General features: G+C 37.1%; 1 protein-coding gene across 2 annotated transcripts in view; it reads left to right on the forward strand.

Annotated features, from left to right (window-relative positions):
• Positions 1-10,064, forward strand: part of DNAJB11 (DnaJ heat shock protein family (Hsp40) member B11) — a 45,873-nt gene extending 35,809 nt beyond the window's left edge. For both annotated transcript variants that reach the window (XM_077117829.1, XM_077117830.1), the window contains 6 exons: positions 5,232-5,374; positions 6,303-6,385; positions 7,229-7,286; positions 8,542-8,653; positions 9,061-9,220; positions 9,968-10,064. In XM_077117829.1, coding sequence (XP_076973944.1) covers positions 5,232-5,374; positions 6,303-6,385; positions 7,229-7,286; positions 8,542-8,653; positions 9,061-9,220; positions 9,968-10,032 — 621 coding nt within the window. In that variant the 3' untranslated portion in view covers positions 10,033-10,064. The remainder of the gene's footprint in view (positions 1-5,231; positions 5,375-6,302; positions 6,386-7,228; positions 7,287-8,541; positions 8,654-9,060; positions 9,221-9,967) is intronic.
• Positions 10,065-16,771: the final 6,707 nt, after the last annotated feature.

Raw genomic sequence — 16,771 nt, forward strand, 5'->3', positions numbered from 1 at the left:
ATTTCTCTAATTATTTGAGCAGTAAAATGAGTGCCACAATCACTAGAGAGCACAAGTGGGAAATAAACTTACTCTCAGTTCCTCAGTTACTATATTTGCATCTGCTTTCCAGCAAGGGACTGCTTCAACCTATCCAAAGACTATGCAGACCATCACCAATACATAGTTATATCTCATGGTTCTGGGTAGTTGAATAAAGGCCACCTGCCAGTAATTAGATGGCTCCGTGGTGAGAATCTAACATTTCAGGTGCCACTTTAATAGCTTTTCCTGGGTTATGAGTGAGGAAAATACAGCATGTGTTATAAATTTTTCTGGCAACCTTTTCAAAATTTCCCCACCAATATTCGAACATAACTTCTTTAATTTTTTTTCTCCATGGTGATTTAGTTTATTGAGGCTTCTGAATTGAGTTTCTTTTAAGAATTCTGGGGTGACCAAGAGGCCAAGCAGGCCTTCCCCAAATCCATTGTTAGGATTTATTTTACATCCCTATTGTCACTAATCATCTTTTTCAAAATCAGAAGCTGACAATTGATATTTAGCAAATTCTTTTATAGTGGTTTTGCTTTCTGCCAGTTTTTTCTGATTGGTCTTATGAGGATCTTTTTCATAATACAAAGTTTTGCTTTGGCTTAATTTATTGAGTTGCTTACATCACATGAAGATTAGCCAATGCATTTCCCTTATATTCAGGCTCATGTGTCAACCTCTTATTTTCAGGTATAGCATTTTAAAAGCTACTTGTTGGGTGGTACAACAGTGGCTCAGAGGCAGAATTCTTGCCTGCCATGTGGGAGACCCGGATTTGAGTCCTGGTGCCTGCCCATGAGAAAAAAAAAAAAAAACTACTTGTTTACCATTTCTTATTCCTGAGGAGTTGGGGAAACCTCGTTTCCATAATATTCCAAAATCCTCAGCTACTCCAAATGCATACCTACTATCAGTTTAAATATTGACAGTTTTCCCTTTCTTTAGATGACAGACTCTAGTTAAATCTTTACTTGGATTACTGAGTTTAGGTGAGGTCAGAAATTGATTGACTTTCAGTTAATTCCATATTAATGGTTACTACATAACCTGACTAATATTTTCTTGTTTCTTTCTTAAGATAAGATCCATTTACAAAAAATATTAAGTTTGGGTTAGTCAAAGTGGTTTCTGTAAATGTAGCCATGAGGAAAAAAATTGAGAAACGACCATTTCACAATTATGGGTTTTTCCTTCTTCAGGTATGAGCAACAGTGTTCCAGGGTTTTAAATATAACAGGGATGGATGTGGATATTTGAAAGGAAAAGCAGTAAAATTTCATAAAAAGTCCGTCTGCTAGGTGACATAGGCTGAATTTTCCCTGAAATTAAAATTAACTCTTATGGGTAGCATGTGATGTTTCTAATGTGGTACTTCAGCTAATGCCTCAGCCAATTTGGTAGCAGCCGCTACTATCTGAGACAAGCAGGGACTGCTTCTGCTACTGAATCAAATTGAAGATCATAGTAAGTTATGGGTCTCTTGACTTCCATGTTTTTTTGTGTTGTTTTGTTTTGATTGAGAGCACTCAATGCTTGATTCTGATTTTTATGCACAGTAAAAAGAGTAAATTGTAGTTAGGTAAACCTATAATTAGGGGTGGCATTAAGACTTCTTTTAATTGGATAAAGACCAATTTGTGCCATTTTCTCCATGATAAATGTTCAGGACTGAAGTTTTAGTTTATTCATAGAGAGGAGCAGCTAGGTGAAAGAAATTTGGGACCCACAGGAGACATTAGCTGGCAAGTCCCCAGACTAAAGGCTGAGAGAGAAGTCTTGATGTCTCCTGCTCAGGGAAAACTCTGAGTTGTTTTGAGATGGTTAGGAGATAATGATAAACTTTCAGAGGTTAATGTACCACCTAAATAAAAGATCCTTTGTTTAGCAAGTTTTAATTTGTCTTTGGATGCTTTGTGTTCTTTTAATGCAAGTTCAGTGAGGAAATATAAGGAATCCCTTTGACAGACAATTTTTGAATCTAAGCAAAGCAACAGATCATCACCCTACTGGAGAAGTGTAGACCTATTAGGAAATTCTAAATCTCTTAAATCTTGGTGAAGCTTTGGTGAGAAATAAAAAGAGACCTCAGTGAAGCCGTGAGTCATGACTGTCCAGGTATACTGTGGCCATTCCAGGTAAAGGCAAACAGATATTGACTATCTGAGTGAACAGGAGTGCTGAAAGAGGCAGAACAAAGATCAATAACTGTATACTCTCCAAAATTCGTTGGAATCTGGGCTACTAATGTACTGGGTTTAGCAACTGCAGTATGTGAGGGAATGCCATCAGTCATTGGGCAGTTTCACAGTGAGCTATAGTGTGTTTCAAGGACTAGTGAAAGAATAATGAAACCCTTGTTTATTAATTCTTCAATGATAGAGGTTAGCCCATCTATTACTTCTAATTTAATAGGGCATTGACTCAATTTAGGTAAAGGTTTGGAAGGATTGGTTTACATTTTTATAGGATCAGCATTTTTGAGTCTATAAATGCCACACCAGTGGCATTTAGTGCCCAAAGATTTTGGTACTCCTGAAAGTAATTGATCAGAGGAGTTCAAATTATTTAAAAGTTTTTCAGGAGGTAAGCCTAAATGGGTTTGCGCCTTGTATTTAGGCACTGGGTGATCTAGAATTTCTAATATTATTCCCTCTGATATAAAATCTAATTTACGGTTCCATATTGTGAGTAGATCTCTTCCCAAAATATTTGCTGAAAATGTCTCACAAAGCAGAAAGGAATGTTCATCATTTGGTGATCCTACTGTTTTGTTTAGAGGTTTGGAAAATGGAATCTTTTAGATTTGTTTGGTTAAACCTGCAACTGATACTGTTTCATTACTCTGAGGAAGATGTTGTGAAGGATTTATTGTTGACATGGTCACTCGTGTGAATTAGAAAAGAACAAGGTTTTGCATTAACCAACAGCGTGGTTTCTCCCTGTGATGTCATCAGAAGCAAAGAGAACAACCTGTGAGCTCTGTCCTCATGTTGCCATGAGCAGGCAAGCTGGGATTCTGTCTTTTTCTTTGATTGGGGGCAGTCCTCTTCCCAGTGCCATTGTTGTCTGCAATAATAATTGTTCTAGTTTGCTAGCTGCTGGAATGCAACACACCAGAGATGGATTGGCTTTTAATAAAAGGGGATTTATTTTGTTAGTTCTTCAGGGGAAAGGCAGCTAACTTTCAACTGAGGTTCTTTCTTACATGGAAAGGCACAGGGTGATCTATGCTGGCCTTCTCTCCAGACCTCTGGGTTCCAACAACTTTCCCTGAAGTGACTCCTTTCTGCATCTCCAAAGGCCTGGGCTGAGCTGCTTTGACTGTGCTATGTTGAGCTCTCTCATTTAAGGACCAGCCAGTTAAATCAAACATCAGCAGGCGCCTCCTAGCTGACTGCAGATGTAATAAGCAACAGATGAGGTTCATGTGCCATTGGCTTATGTGCCATTGGCTTATGTCCACAGCAATAGAATAGGCACCTTTACCTGACCAAGTTGACACCTGAATCTAACTACCACAATAATAGACATCAAATGAGGATCTGAATAGTTTAGGATGGGTTTTGTCATTTGATGTCAATAAGTGTTGAAGCTTTAGAGCCATCAGCTTTCTAACATAGTGAGCATGTTTATGCTCTAAGGTTCTTTTAAAATGTTCAGCCTGGTATTGGAGTTCTGAGATAGGGGCAATTTCCCATTTTAATTATGTTTTTTAAGTAGATCATTTAGTTCAGGTTTTAGGCCATTCATAAAATGATGAGCAAGCCCTGTTATTTTGAGAGATGAATGTTGGCTAAAAGATACTGTCTAATCTTTCCAGATAATCTCCTACTGATTCATACCTTTTTTTTTTTTTTTTTTTTTTCATGGTCAGGGACTGGAAATCAAACCCAGGTCTCCGGCATGGCAGGCGGGAATTCGCACTCCCTTGATTCATCCCTTTTTGTTTGCAAGATTTGTCCAAACTATTTTTATGGGAAAGACCTCAGATTTTTTTTTTTCAATGAGGACAGTATGACTTTACAATATCTCTCATTTCCATCCTAGTAGCATATTGGGCAGAAACTTAAGAATAAGTTTCCTTATTATTAAGGGAGGTTTTAAAGTTAGGGAATGATCATAAATTGATTATAACACTATTTCTGATAGGTTATCTCTATGGGACCAAAACCAGTTTATTTCCAAGGGTTGCTTAAACTGCAACTTTTGCAGGATAAGTTCTATTTATTATTGTTGTTGTTTTTCCAGAAAGCTCCACTTTTATTTTTAACTCTGGGAAAAAAAGGCTCTGTCACATCTCAAAGGGGGTTACTCCTCGCACTTCTAAGGCAAGTGGCAGCCATTTTATTTTACTGAACAGTATTTAGAACATTACCTAGCACATAGTAAGTGCTCTAAAGTGTTTGCTGTAGTCACTACTATTGTTGTTATGATTTATTCTGACGCTTAGGCTTTCATATGTTGGTAGGCTTTGGGGATATTTCTCGCTGAGAATTTGTGTCATACTGCTGTGTTAGCACTTGCTGTGTGATTAGGTGTTTGATTACTTAAGTAGGCAAAAGTAAGAATATATTTCTTCATGTAACATAATTTCCACATAATCGGGAGAATTAGAATGTTTGATTGCAAGTCACCTACAGACAGATGGCTGTGTCTCTTCCTATGTATTAAAGTACCTAACTTGCGATAGCATTGGAAAACAATCCTAGATTGAGGTGCCTGAAACAAAGAGGCTTTTCATTAAGTTAATCATATGATTGGGTGGTAACTACAAAACCTGCTTTTGAAGACTGTGGTTATTCTTAAGGGATCATGCTTTACATAGCTCAGATTTTTTTAAAAGATAATAATTCTATGAGCTACTTTAACTCAGCATTTAGTTGTAGAATAAAAATGCTGATATCATAAAAATTATTTTTTGATTCTCTTCTTTCTTACTTCCCTCTATCTCTCCTCCAACTTTAGAATTTGAGTGATTAAATCTGTTTGCTTCATTTCTATTTTGGGGCATATCTGTGACTCCTCAAATAGTCCTGCCAACTTTAATTATGCCTGAGGAATAGACTTCCAGAAAGGGGTAAACTCCAGCCCTGGCAAGTACAGAAAGCCTTGATGGATTGAGGAAATCAAAGGCTGAGAGAGAAGTCTTGATGTCCTGAGACACCCGACCAAGCTAGTGTTGTTTATGTTCCTCTTAGGTAGTTAGAAACAAACCTGTGGCAAGACAGGCACCTGGCAAACGGAAATGCAACTGCCGGCAAGAGATGCGGACCACCCAGCTAGGCCCGGGGCGCTTCCAGATGACCCAGGAGGTGGTTTGCGATGAGTGCCCTAATGTCAAGTAAGTGAAAGCGCTTTCTTTGTTCTACCAAGAAGCATTAATAATCTAATTTATCTAATAAGATGCTGATGATCCATACCTAGAATTTTTTTTTCTTTTTTTTGCCTTTCACTCTCATGTTCTACCAGAGAATAGAGGATTGAGCAAAGAAATGTACTTTTTTTTTTCTAAAAGTATTTCTTCTAAATATCCCCATTTAGGTTTCTGAAACTAGTAGTAGGCACACAAGCACCCTTTGTTTCTGAATATACTCAACAAGTATTGTTGTAGCATTTCCTTCCCACTGGGGGTATTAAAGCAACTTGATATTTCAGATTAGAGAATTAATATTTGCTGATTATGTTGTGAAAAATAACTATTTATTTGTTCCTTTGCACTGGAAAGGATTTTAAACATGGTGACTCAACAGTGGTCCATGTTGCTGTTTAATCCATTCTTTGGCATTTAGCTCTGATAGGTTTGTGATACCATGTGCCCCAAATGTAGACCCAGCCATTGCTTTATCTACTTCTTCATAACTCATAACTGCCAGTTGTAATACACGTATAAATCTGTATAAACGTATATATCAGAAATAGATTAGTTCTTTGTGGGATCACAAAAAAAATTGGATATGATAAACTTTCCTACTACATTCCTGATAACATGATCCCATCCTTCCAGGTGCAAATTTATATAAGTATGAGTAGTTTTCTCTTTACTTATCACATAGTTTAAAGTGGTCAGCCTGTTGCAGGTTTTTTGGAGACAGCAGTGGGTGGTTTGAATATATAGCATCTAGTAGCTTTACTCTGGATTTTTGCATGTTGAAGATGTAAATGTATATTAGATAGTTTTGTCAAGAAGTACAGGTAGATTTCTTAGTAAAACAAAACTGGGGTTTTGCTCATATTTTCATTTTTTTCTTTCTTAATTTTCTTTGTCTCAGACTAGTGAATGAAGAACGAACACTAGAGGTAGAAATAGAACCTGGAGTGAGAGATGGCATGGAGTATCCCTTTATTGGAGAAGGTAAAATATTGATATTGATGGTTTATTTTTTTTTAATTTTTAAATAGTTTTATTCACATATCATACAGTCCAGCCTAAGTGTATAGACATGCCTTTGCCAACCATACTCTATCTGAAGACATTTCCTTTTCTTCCACAAAGAATCTATACCCCTTCAGTCTCCCCACCTGTTGACATTTAGTTTTGACATAATGCCTTTGTTACATTTTGTTTTATTATAACTTTGCTCTCTGCTTGTTTGTGAATGCCACTACCTTCTCCCACACCACACCCTATATCTAAATGGCCACACAGTAAATGTAATACAACTCCTAATACTCTTCAGCCAGTTTTAGGATACAGAAAGCCTTTTAGGACCATTGTGGTTGAGCACTTTAAACAGTAGCATTGCTCTTTATTCTTCTAATATCTTGGCCAAAAGTTGATCAAGAAGACTAAGTCATATAAAAATTTAATTGACCCATAAAAGAAGTTATGTAACTCTACTTAGCATTTAATAAAATGTTCTCTGACCTCACCTTTGGGGGTAAAGCTAAAAGATTTAAAAAAAAAGGTTTTAAGACTTCAGGTTCAGGAAATTAGTGAATCATTTTTTGTTTAGGAAATAGGTGAAGTTATTTTATTATTTATTATTTATTATATTGCTGTGACTGAGGCACAGGTTGGGTGATCACTTATAATCAGAAACTTGATCTGACCAAGTAGAGATACTGCCCTCACACGTAGACCTGACAGAGTTAATTTGTAAAGTAGTGGCTTTAAAAAATTCTCTCTCGATTGCCAAGTAGATTTGCAATATTCAACTTGTGTGATTTATGATATGCCATAATCTGTTCTGATTAGGTGAGCCTCATGTGGATGGGGAACCAGGTGACTTACGGTTCCGAATCAAGGTAGTCAAGTAAGTAATCTAATTTTACAGGACTTGTATTCAGTCTTTGCTTTTCAGATAAGTCAGAGTATAGGGATTTGGATAACCGCCAGTGTATCTCCAGACCTTTTCCTCTGTTTCATGCCTTTAATACCGTAAACCATTATTAGTAGTTTTATAACAATACTGAATATTTAACTTATAAAATTTGGGGTTGGGGTGCCCAGGTAAGTTCAGTAGTTAGAATCCCTGCCTTCTATGCAGGAGATCCGGGTTCGATTCCTGGACCATTCACCAAAAAAAAAAAAAAAGAAAAGAAAATTGGGGGTTGAGGCCTACAACTGATTAAGCTCCACCTATTTATTGATTTAAGACCTACAAATCCAGAAGACACTGGAAACAAAGAGATGATGAGACAAATGAGAAGTTCAGAGATAGACAAACAAGGATAGGGAGTCAAGAAGATCTGAAATTTTAGCTGAGAGAAATATGGTACCATACAAGAATGGGAGATTTTTCTATGGAAAAGGGCCTTCTGTTAGCTTCTGTGCAGAGAGAGATCTTCTCCCTTTGTGGGCTTCTCTTCCACATGAAGTGCAGCTTAGATAATAATTTTCCCCAGGACTTAAGTTTTCTTGTTTATTATTTCTCTCTTGTTACCAATCTGAAATCAGCAGTACCTCTGCATCCAAGGATTCATCAAAGTAGGGGTCCCACCTGAATATGAAGAGATGAACCCCCATTGCTTAGCATCCTCATTATACCCTTTAATTTTAATGACCTTTACCCCAGCTTTCTTAACCTACCTTCTTTCTCATCACTCCCCAGAAAAACTGGAACATGAGTGGTTCTCTGAATAAACCTGGTATCTACTCAACTCCTTGTCTTTGCCAGAATTGCATCTTGCCCTATCCCTACCCCCATTTCCTGGTCTCTGCCTTATTTGCATATCTAGGGCACCCATGTCCTTATGAGCTCAGCTCAGGACACTACCTCCACAGAACTACTAGACTAGAAGTTCCCTTCCACTTTTTATACTCTAATTACTTATTTTGTAATTGTACCTACATACTTTGGCTTCTACTACTTGAAGGTTCTTAAGAGTAGGATTTAATAAGACTTACATACCTCTATACACTTGATTCATTTTATGCAGTAAAGAATGTCTCATGAATGTTAGTGTTTGAAAGAGTGGTGTTCATAGTTTTCTAATTTTTTTTCTAAAATCTATTTGAACTCTTACCAAAGAATAAACTAATGTTTTTTTATCTTGTTTTGTTTTTAGGCACCCAATATTTGAAAGGAGAGGGGATGATTTATATACAAATGTGACAATCTCACTTGTTGAGTCCCTGGTTGGCTTTGAGATGGATATTACTCACTTGGATGGTCACAAGGTAAACAAAACAATTTTCCTGCTTCTTGTCCTTTGAAAACCTTACTTTTGGGTGGTTTTGAGATTATTTCAGCTGCTTCATTCATTTGGAACTACTTCTCTCAATACCTGACTGCTGAATGCCTGGCAGTAACAGTGCCAAAGTCCTTACTCAACTACTCAGATTGCACAGCCTTTGGCTGCCTTGTCATTACAGTCTTTTTTATTTGTTTCTATGTTTGAATTTTCTTTAACTTTGAAAACTTTTTCGTTCTTTGAGTCACATTGCCCAAATAATGCTTCTCTTTTCCCTTCATCTTTCTTTGCTGAGCTTGTAACACTAGCTTTGTTCATCAGTGCTTAATAGAAGCTGTGAATATGCTTTGGAAATGCCAGTCCCACTTTAGTTTGCTCCCTTTTGTTTTCCAGGTACATATTTCCCGGGATAAGATCACCAGACCAGGAGCCAAGCTATGGAAAAAAGGGGAAGGGCTCCCCAGTTTTGACAACAACAACATCAAGGGCTCTTTGATAATCACTTTTGATGTGGATTTTCCAAAAGAACAGTTAACAGAGGAAGCAAGAGAAGGTACAGTATAATGAGTGTGTGTGTACGAGTGTATGTGAATGCTGTACGTGAATATGAGAACAGTGTGATTAAAGAGGGCAGGCAATAAAAAAAGGACCCGCCAGTGGCATTAACCGATAGCACTTGTGAACACAAAGCTAGGCATAAACACACCTTTCTCTATAAAGGCAATACTAAAGGTCTGTTTGTCACTGCTTCGAAAGGCTGTGGAATCTGGGCTTTGAAACCTATGGGGTGATGGGTTGTGTGGGTAGGTGTGAAACAATCACTTAAAACAAATTAGTTGGCCTAAGCTGTCAGGAAGATTAGAAGTTTAAGGGTGATGTATGTAACCATTGTTTGAGTAGATGGTTAGTGAGAGAATGGAGAGTAGTAAAAGGTAAAAACTGAAAAGGGGACAAAAACAGGAATGAAAGCAACCGGAGAGCTTGAAGGCCTCTTCTCATTTCTCATTCATAGGATTGTGTGTGTGTAGGGGCGGGGGGTGGGGAGCAGAGGGGTGGGGGTGGTATGTGTGCCTGAGAGACTAAGAGGAACGAGACAAGGGATTATCTTGGATGTACTTGTGCCTATGCAGATATCCCCATGCGATAAATTTGGAGATTAGTAGTTGTTGCTGGTTTGTTTAATTCTGATCTCTGGTTGTCATCAAGTCTTTTGTGAGTCTCTACACGAAACACGCTCTTTGAACTCTACAAAAGTCAGTACATTTTTGGTAATGGAGTTGTTTGTCCTTTCTGTCTTCAGGTATCAAACAACTACTGAAACAAGGATCAATGCAAAAGGTATACAATGGACTGCAAGGATATTAAGAGGGAATAAAATTGGACTTTGTTTAAAATAAGTGAATCAGCGATATTTATTATCTGCAGGGTTTTTTGTGTATGTTTTGTTTTTACTTCAAATCTGCAAATTTGGCTTAATTTTTTCTTCTTTTAATGATCGTCATGAAATGAATAAGGGTTAAGAATTTATCCATTGCACTCAGAAAAAAATGACCATCTAAAGGTTTAATAATACCTCTCCCTTTGGGGTTTTAATGTCTGGTGCTGCCACCTGAGTTTCAAGAATTAAATCCTCAAGAGGACTCAATGAGCAAAAGAAACACAATAGAGAAGGTTGAAGCTAATTGTTAGCTATTTCATTCAAAATGCCAACTGGAGAAGTTTGTTTTTAAATACATTTTGTTGTTACTTTTTCTTGACTCCTGTTTCTTGTCGGTTTAACTGTACTGTTGTCTCTTCCATCTCCATTTTGGTTGATTTTCCTTGATCTACCCATTTCCCACTTTGATGCCTGAGAGCATATTGTGTTGCCCTTCCATGAAGCAAGATGGGTGCACAAGCATGAAAAAGAATAATGAAGATCCAGTCCCCATCCTCAATTACACACATACTGCATCTTCTAGAAAGGATCTTTAAAAACTGAACAAATCATAGAATGCTTGCCTTCCATGCAAGAGACCTGGGTTCTATTCCCAGACCATACACCTAAAAGAAAAAAGAACTGAACAGATTAGAGATTGGGGTAAATGAACCAAGGTTATACAAACATCTAATTGTCCTTGAGAAAGTATATTTATTCTCACTTCATTTGGGAATAGCAAAATCTGTTATGGATACTTCACTCTTTCAAAAACACTTTTCATTTACACAGTCTGTTGCCCTCATAATTAGAATGCCTTTGATTTATTTTAGGACTAGGAATACCTTTGCCACTGAGAGTGAATTTAAAGAAAAGTTGCCAGTTACATTTGCCCTTTCTCTTAGCATCTGGTTCAGATGGTATGTAACTTGACTCTTAAACTTCCTTCACTATCCAGTTATATCATGCACTATCCAGTTATAGTGCACTATCCATATCTACACTATCCAGTTATATCATGCACTACTTTTCATGTACTTTTGCCTTGGCTATTAAATATTTTGAACTGTTGCAGTGTGTTTGGAGGTGGCTTCCATCCATCAGCAGCATCCCTGACTTTGGCTATATAGCAGCCAATGTTACTATTTTCCTTTTTATTGCATTTGCACATATTTTACAAAAACAAGTGAAAGGGGGGAATAAAGAGATCTCATCAATTTAGAACAGTTAAGAAAAAGGTGGAAAGACACTCATTTTTAAATCTTGGGCACTATTTGGACTTCAATACCCAGCTGTGTGTGCAGTTGTAAAGGAAAAGTACATAAATAAAAGGCTTATATCACCCGAACATATATTTAATTTTAATGACCTTTGTACATTTAAGATTCATTATGTGTGGAAGTACTTAACTGCTTCTAATTGAGCATTTCTCAGAAATGAGTATCAACATTTCCCTTGCATACCTGGCAGCTCTTGATTATTATTTATCTTAGCTAATCCAACTTTTTCCAAGATATTTGTGAGTCAATCAAGATATTAAAAGAATTACTAGCCATGGCTAAAAAGATTTCATAGGGATAATATTCCTCCTACAAAGAAAAATGTTAATAGGGCTTTGTCTTTTCTTTTTAAATCTCGGCCCAGGCTGCCAAGTTAAAGAATATTCTTTTATCAGCGAACTCTGAGCTTCAGTTTTCTATAAGTGCCTTATCTGAAGCACATTGTAATTTGGAAAGATTTATATCAAAGTTTCCTAGATTCTTTTGTAAAAGCCGTGGTGGCAGTGGTGATGATGGTGGGGATTATAGGAAAGTCATAAAACCAGACTTAAGCTTTTTGCATTACGGTGCAACAACTGCTTTAGTGCTACCTTAAGATGTAGTGGTGGTCCCTGAGGCAACAAGCTCTCTGCCATATAAACTGAGGATATCTGTCCAGGAATGTTGCAGAGGGATTTCTTGGGCTTAGAAAGATTGTAGTAGCCTATATGTAAGTTTTCTTCAAGCCAAAAGTTTTCATATAAGGTTTTCAAGTGAAGAACAGTGAAAATTTGTTCTTATTCACTCACTGAATAAAAATTACTGAATGCTTGACCATGGGCTAAGTTGTAAGTACTTTGTATAGATAAGCCCATTTAATACAGTTATGAGCTGGGTACTGTTGTTGTCAATTTTCAAATGGGAAACAGTTATGTTGGACAATAAGTTGTGGGACTAACATTTGAACCCACGTAGTGCTCCAGACGGAGCATTCTCAACTACTTTGAATTCATAGGTAAAGAAAATAAACACTGTTGAAGGAGGAAAGGAGATAGTGTTGATGGGAAAGCAGGTCATAGTGTCTTCAGTCCTGTAAGGAAAAATGTCATACCAGTGAGGTGTGTACTGAGGTAGAAATGATTTGGCCTGGAATCAGACTTAATCTCTCTATGACACTGGGGAAGTCAGTTAACCTTTCTGAACCTCAATTTTCTCACCTGGGAAGTGGGGATAATCAAGGGTGGTAGTTTCGAGCTTGAGTTCTTGTGCATTTTTAACACCTATTTTAGTTGCTTGAGACTTTTTTTTTTAATGTTTACCTCCTGGTCCTTAGTTGCATTTGTTATTGGTTAGGTTGTCATTCCTGAATTCTAGATGGGTCTTGGTGCCTCAGAAATCACAGTTTGGGGAAACTTAAAATCAATTTGAAAAGTTGCATTGGGTATTACTAGAAATAGTAGTAGAAGGAAGATTTTACTCCATTCCTAGAAAAAAGATAAGCTTCTATTGCTAGTTCTAGTAATGACATGTACCTTGAACAAAGACATAACCAAAAATTTGGGGGGAGTTAAACAGAGAGGAAGAAAGTTCCGTAAGTGTTCACTTTTTAAAAGACTTCTATTTCAGTCACTGCTGTTATACCAGAACTCAGTGGTTAGTATGGGTCACACTATGTGCTCGTATAACTTCCATGGTGATTGTATATGTGAGAGAGCCCAGAAGTGAAGCGACCCCAGTGCCCATCAATATGAATAGATAAACAACATGTGGTATAGCCATGCAATAGGACATTATTCTGCCATAAAAGGGATGAAGTGAAAGTTTAATGCATACTCTAACATGGATGAAACTTGAAGACAATTGTGGTAAGTGAAATAAGCCAGACATAAAAGGACTAATAAACAGAATATGCAAATTCATAAAGTCAGAAACTAGAATTCTGTACAGGTTAGCAGAGACCAAGTGGGAGTGGAGAGTGAAAGTTAATGTTTAATTGGTTCCGCGTTTCTGTTTGGGGTGATGGGAAAGTATTAGCAATGGATGGTGATGGAGACACAACTTTGTGAATCTAATCAATACCACTGAACTGTGTATTTGAAAATGGCTAAAATGGAGCATTTTAGGTTGTGTGTAGGTTATCAGAAAATTAAAAAATCCAAAACAGAATTCTACAATACAAAGAGTGAACCTTAATGTAAACTACGGGCTTAAGTCAATAGTATAACGATAATTGTAATGTTTCATTCATTATAACAAAGGTACTACACTAATGCAAAATGTTAATAATAGGGAAAGTTGGAGGTGGGGGGTATTGTATATGAAAACTGAGTGCTTTCTGCATGAGTTTTCTATAAACCTACAGCTGCTCTTAACAAAAATAATTCCAGGGAGCAGGGTGGAGAGGTCGGAGCCTTTCTTTTTACCATAAAAGAAATGAAATACTTATGAGTGGTATAATTTATGCACAGTTCCTCTATTAATGCAGCCTAAGGGTAGTCTTGTCAAGGAGATAAGTGTCAGTGAAAACCCTCTAAAGCTACACTGTCAGATACAACAGCCACATGTAGGTATAGAGCACTTGAAATGTAGCTAGTCCAAATTGAAAGATACTATTAGGGCAATATAGACACTAGATTTTGGTAACTTAGTAAAAAAAAAAAATGTAATATTCTCAATAATAATTTTTGTATTGATTTCAAATGATAATATTTTACTTGGTTATATTATTAAAATTAATAAACTATATCCTGAAAAATTACCTGTTTTGAAAATATTTTTTTAGCTACTAGAAAAATTACATATTTTATTTCTGTGGGACAGTGCTGCTCTGAGGAGTCTCACACAGGCTGCTTCCAAGTACTCCTCTACATGGAACAGTCGACTAATACTGGCAATGAAAAGCCTCATATTTTTCTCTATTCACTTGCTCGGCGGTCCAAACTGCTAAGATGTTTTGGGATTCCAATTCAGATTAAGGTATCCAGTATTTTGTCTTTTCTTCTCCATTTGGTCTTATCTGTGCTCTGTATTGGCTGACATTTCACAAGATTTTCATCCAAACAGTGAATGAAAGTGCTAACTAAAGAACTGAAGGCTAAAAGTTTGGCATTGAACCATTTATTAAAACATTGGGATAACATCATATTAACATTTCAAAATAATTTTCATCTAGCCCATATTTCTTTATAATGTCCATAGAGCATGCTGAGAAGCCTTGTTGAAGTTCAGTTACACAACAGTCTGTTAGAATGTGAGGTGTGTCTGATTTTTTACTTAGTACCTTGGGATCAGTACTTTCACCTCTAGGTGCTTATAAATAATGCCCAGCTTCATTATCAGGTCTTACCTTTTGGAAAAGTTGCCATCTCCAATCTTTAAGCTTCTTACTCCTCCACAGTGCCTCAAAACTCACATACATGGCTTAGCACCTTCTCTATAGCAGTACTTCTCTCAGTATTCTGGGATTCATTTTATACTGGGCCAGAAGACATGATCTCCTTCAAATTGTTAATGTGTTTCTTATAATCCCATTTTCCTTCTTGGACTTCCATTTCACTTTACAAATGTTCATTCTAGCCTTGATATTTCTAGCGTCGTTCTTGTTGATTGACTACAGAAGCAAAATGGAGGTTTTATATACCACAGTGGTTAAGTATACATGCTCTAAAATCAGACTGCTTAGATTCAAATTCCATTTCCACCACGTATACAGTGTCTCAATTTCTCCATCTGTGCAAATGATAAAAATCATACCTTTCCGTAGGGTTGTTCACTTATTGGACAGTTATGATGAATGCCTGGCGGGGGCAAAGACCAGCAAAAAGGAGCAATTTAATATCTTTGGTTGATTAACTGAGGTTTGGAAGGTTTATGATTTTCTTCTATTTCTTCCCCTCTGCAATACATGATGTTTGTTTAGCTGGGGCTAAAATAATGCTGTTTTAGCTGTAAAATCAGCCTTGGGGCTTCATCCTCCCCTCACCCCACTTGGTCATTTTCTGGTCATTACCACTAAAAAATAGTTTCAGTTAAAAAGAGAATAACAATTTTCAGTGCAAACTCAAATAAATGCACCTTGCCTGTGTCTACCCTCCTCTCTTAGCCTCACTTAATCCTAATGTAGAGAAGATAGAACCCACATGGGTTGGATTTTAATTTCAAGCTTGATTCTACCAAAAAAAAAAAAGGTGAGGAAGGGAGGAAGGAAAAGAGGAATGGAGTCACAGAAGCCTCCTGAGAACTAATACTGACAGTTGTGGAAAGGGAATCCCTGGGAGGAACAAGACTAAGTGTATTAAGAACGAGTCCGTAATTAAAGCCCTGCCTCTTCCAACAGGTCACTAAACTAAGAGAATAAGGAAATGTTATAGACAAGGTTTTCATTGAGGCATTTGATGATTTGTCTTGTTATGTCTTTGGGGACAAAATAAAGACATACAGTTGGATTCGTAATTTGCTGATTATGGTTGAATGTGCTATTGATTAATGGATCAGTGTCAACCAGGAATGGGAGGGAGTCTAATGGCACAAAAGAGAGCTATATATTTTCAGTCCTGATCTGTTCAGTGCTTTTTTGGTGATGAGCATACCAGGAAGAGAGCTTATAAAGCTGGGTGCCATCTGTGTGAAAGTCACAGAGTTAATGGGGGAAAAGAAGTCTAATTAATAAAGTATCAGTGGCAGAGAGAGGTCAAATAGAGTCAAGAGGCTACTCTGGAGATTGCTCTTACACAAATTCAGGTAGACCTTTCTACCTATCATACCCTGCCAACCCCCAACCAGGACCATTTCAGCCAATCCTAAAGAATACCTAGGACAATTTATAAGATTCCACAAGGGTTCCAGGCACTAGAGTAACTTTCCAGAAACCTACAACCTCCAGATGGGTCCCTGGTCCAGGTAAGTCCTGAAACCTAGCCCAGCCTCTCCAGAACATCAGATAGTTCCATCTCCCTACCCCATATTAGTGACAGACCCTGCCAATATAAAAAATTTAGAATTGCCATAATACAAACAACCCCAATCAGAGGTATGGAAAGATCAAAGATGATGGTAGAATTATACATAGAAGGTAGGATTTAACAAATAAATATGAACGCTGAATCATTAAATTGGTATCTCTTTTAGTCTCCAGTATTTTAGAGCAGCTAGAAGAAAAAGCCTAAATTTATGAAATTGCAACCCATGTCAAAGTTTGAAATATGTTCTACAATTAATTGTGGTGCTGTGCTTGGAAAAAATTAAAAAATAAACATAAATAATTTTAAAAAGAGTCATGGAGTTTTCAAGGCTCTCAAATGTTTGTGGGTCTAAATGGCACTAAGAGAGGCAGGACACAATAAAACTGACTAGGCATTAGAGTGTACATGATAGTGATTAAATGTACAAATTAAAAAATGGTTTTGCATGAGAAAGAACAAAGAGATGT

Source organism: Tamandua tetradactyla, chromosome 10, assembly GCF_023851605.1.
Source record: "Tamandua tetradactyla isolate mTamTet1 chromosome 10, mTamTet1.pri, whole genome shotgun sequence".
Taxonomy (NCBI): Eukaryota; Metazoa; Chordata; class Mammalia; order Pilosa; family Myrmecophagidae; genus Tamandua; species Tamandua tetradactyla.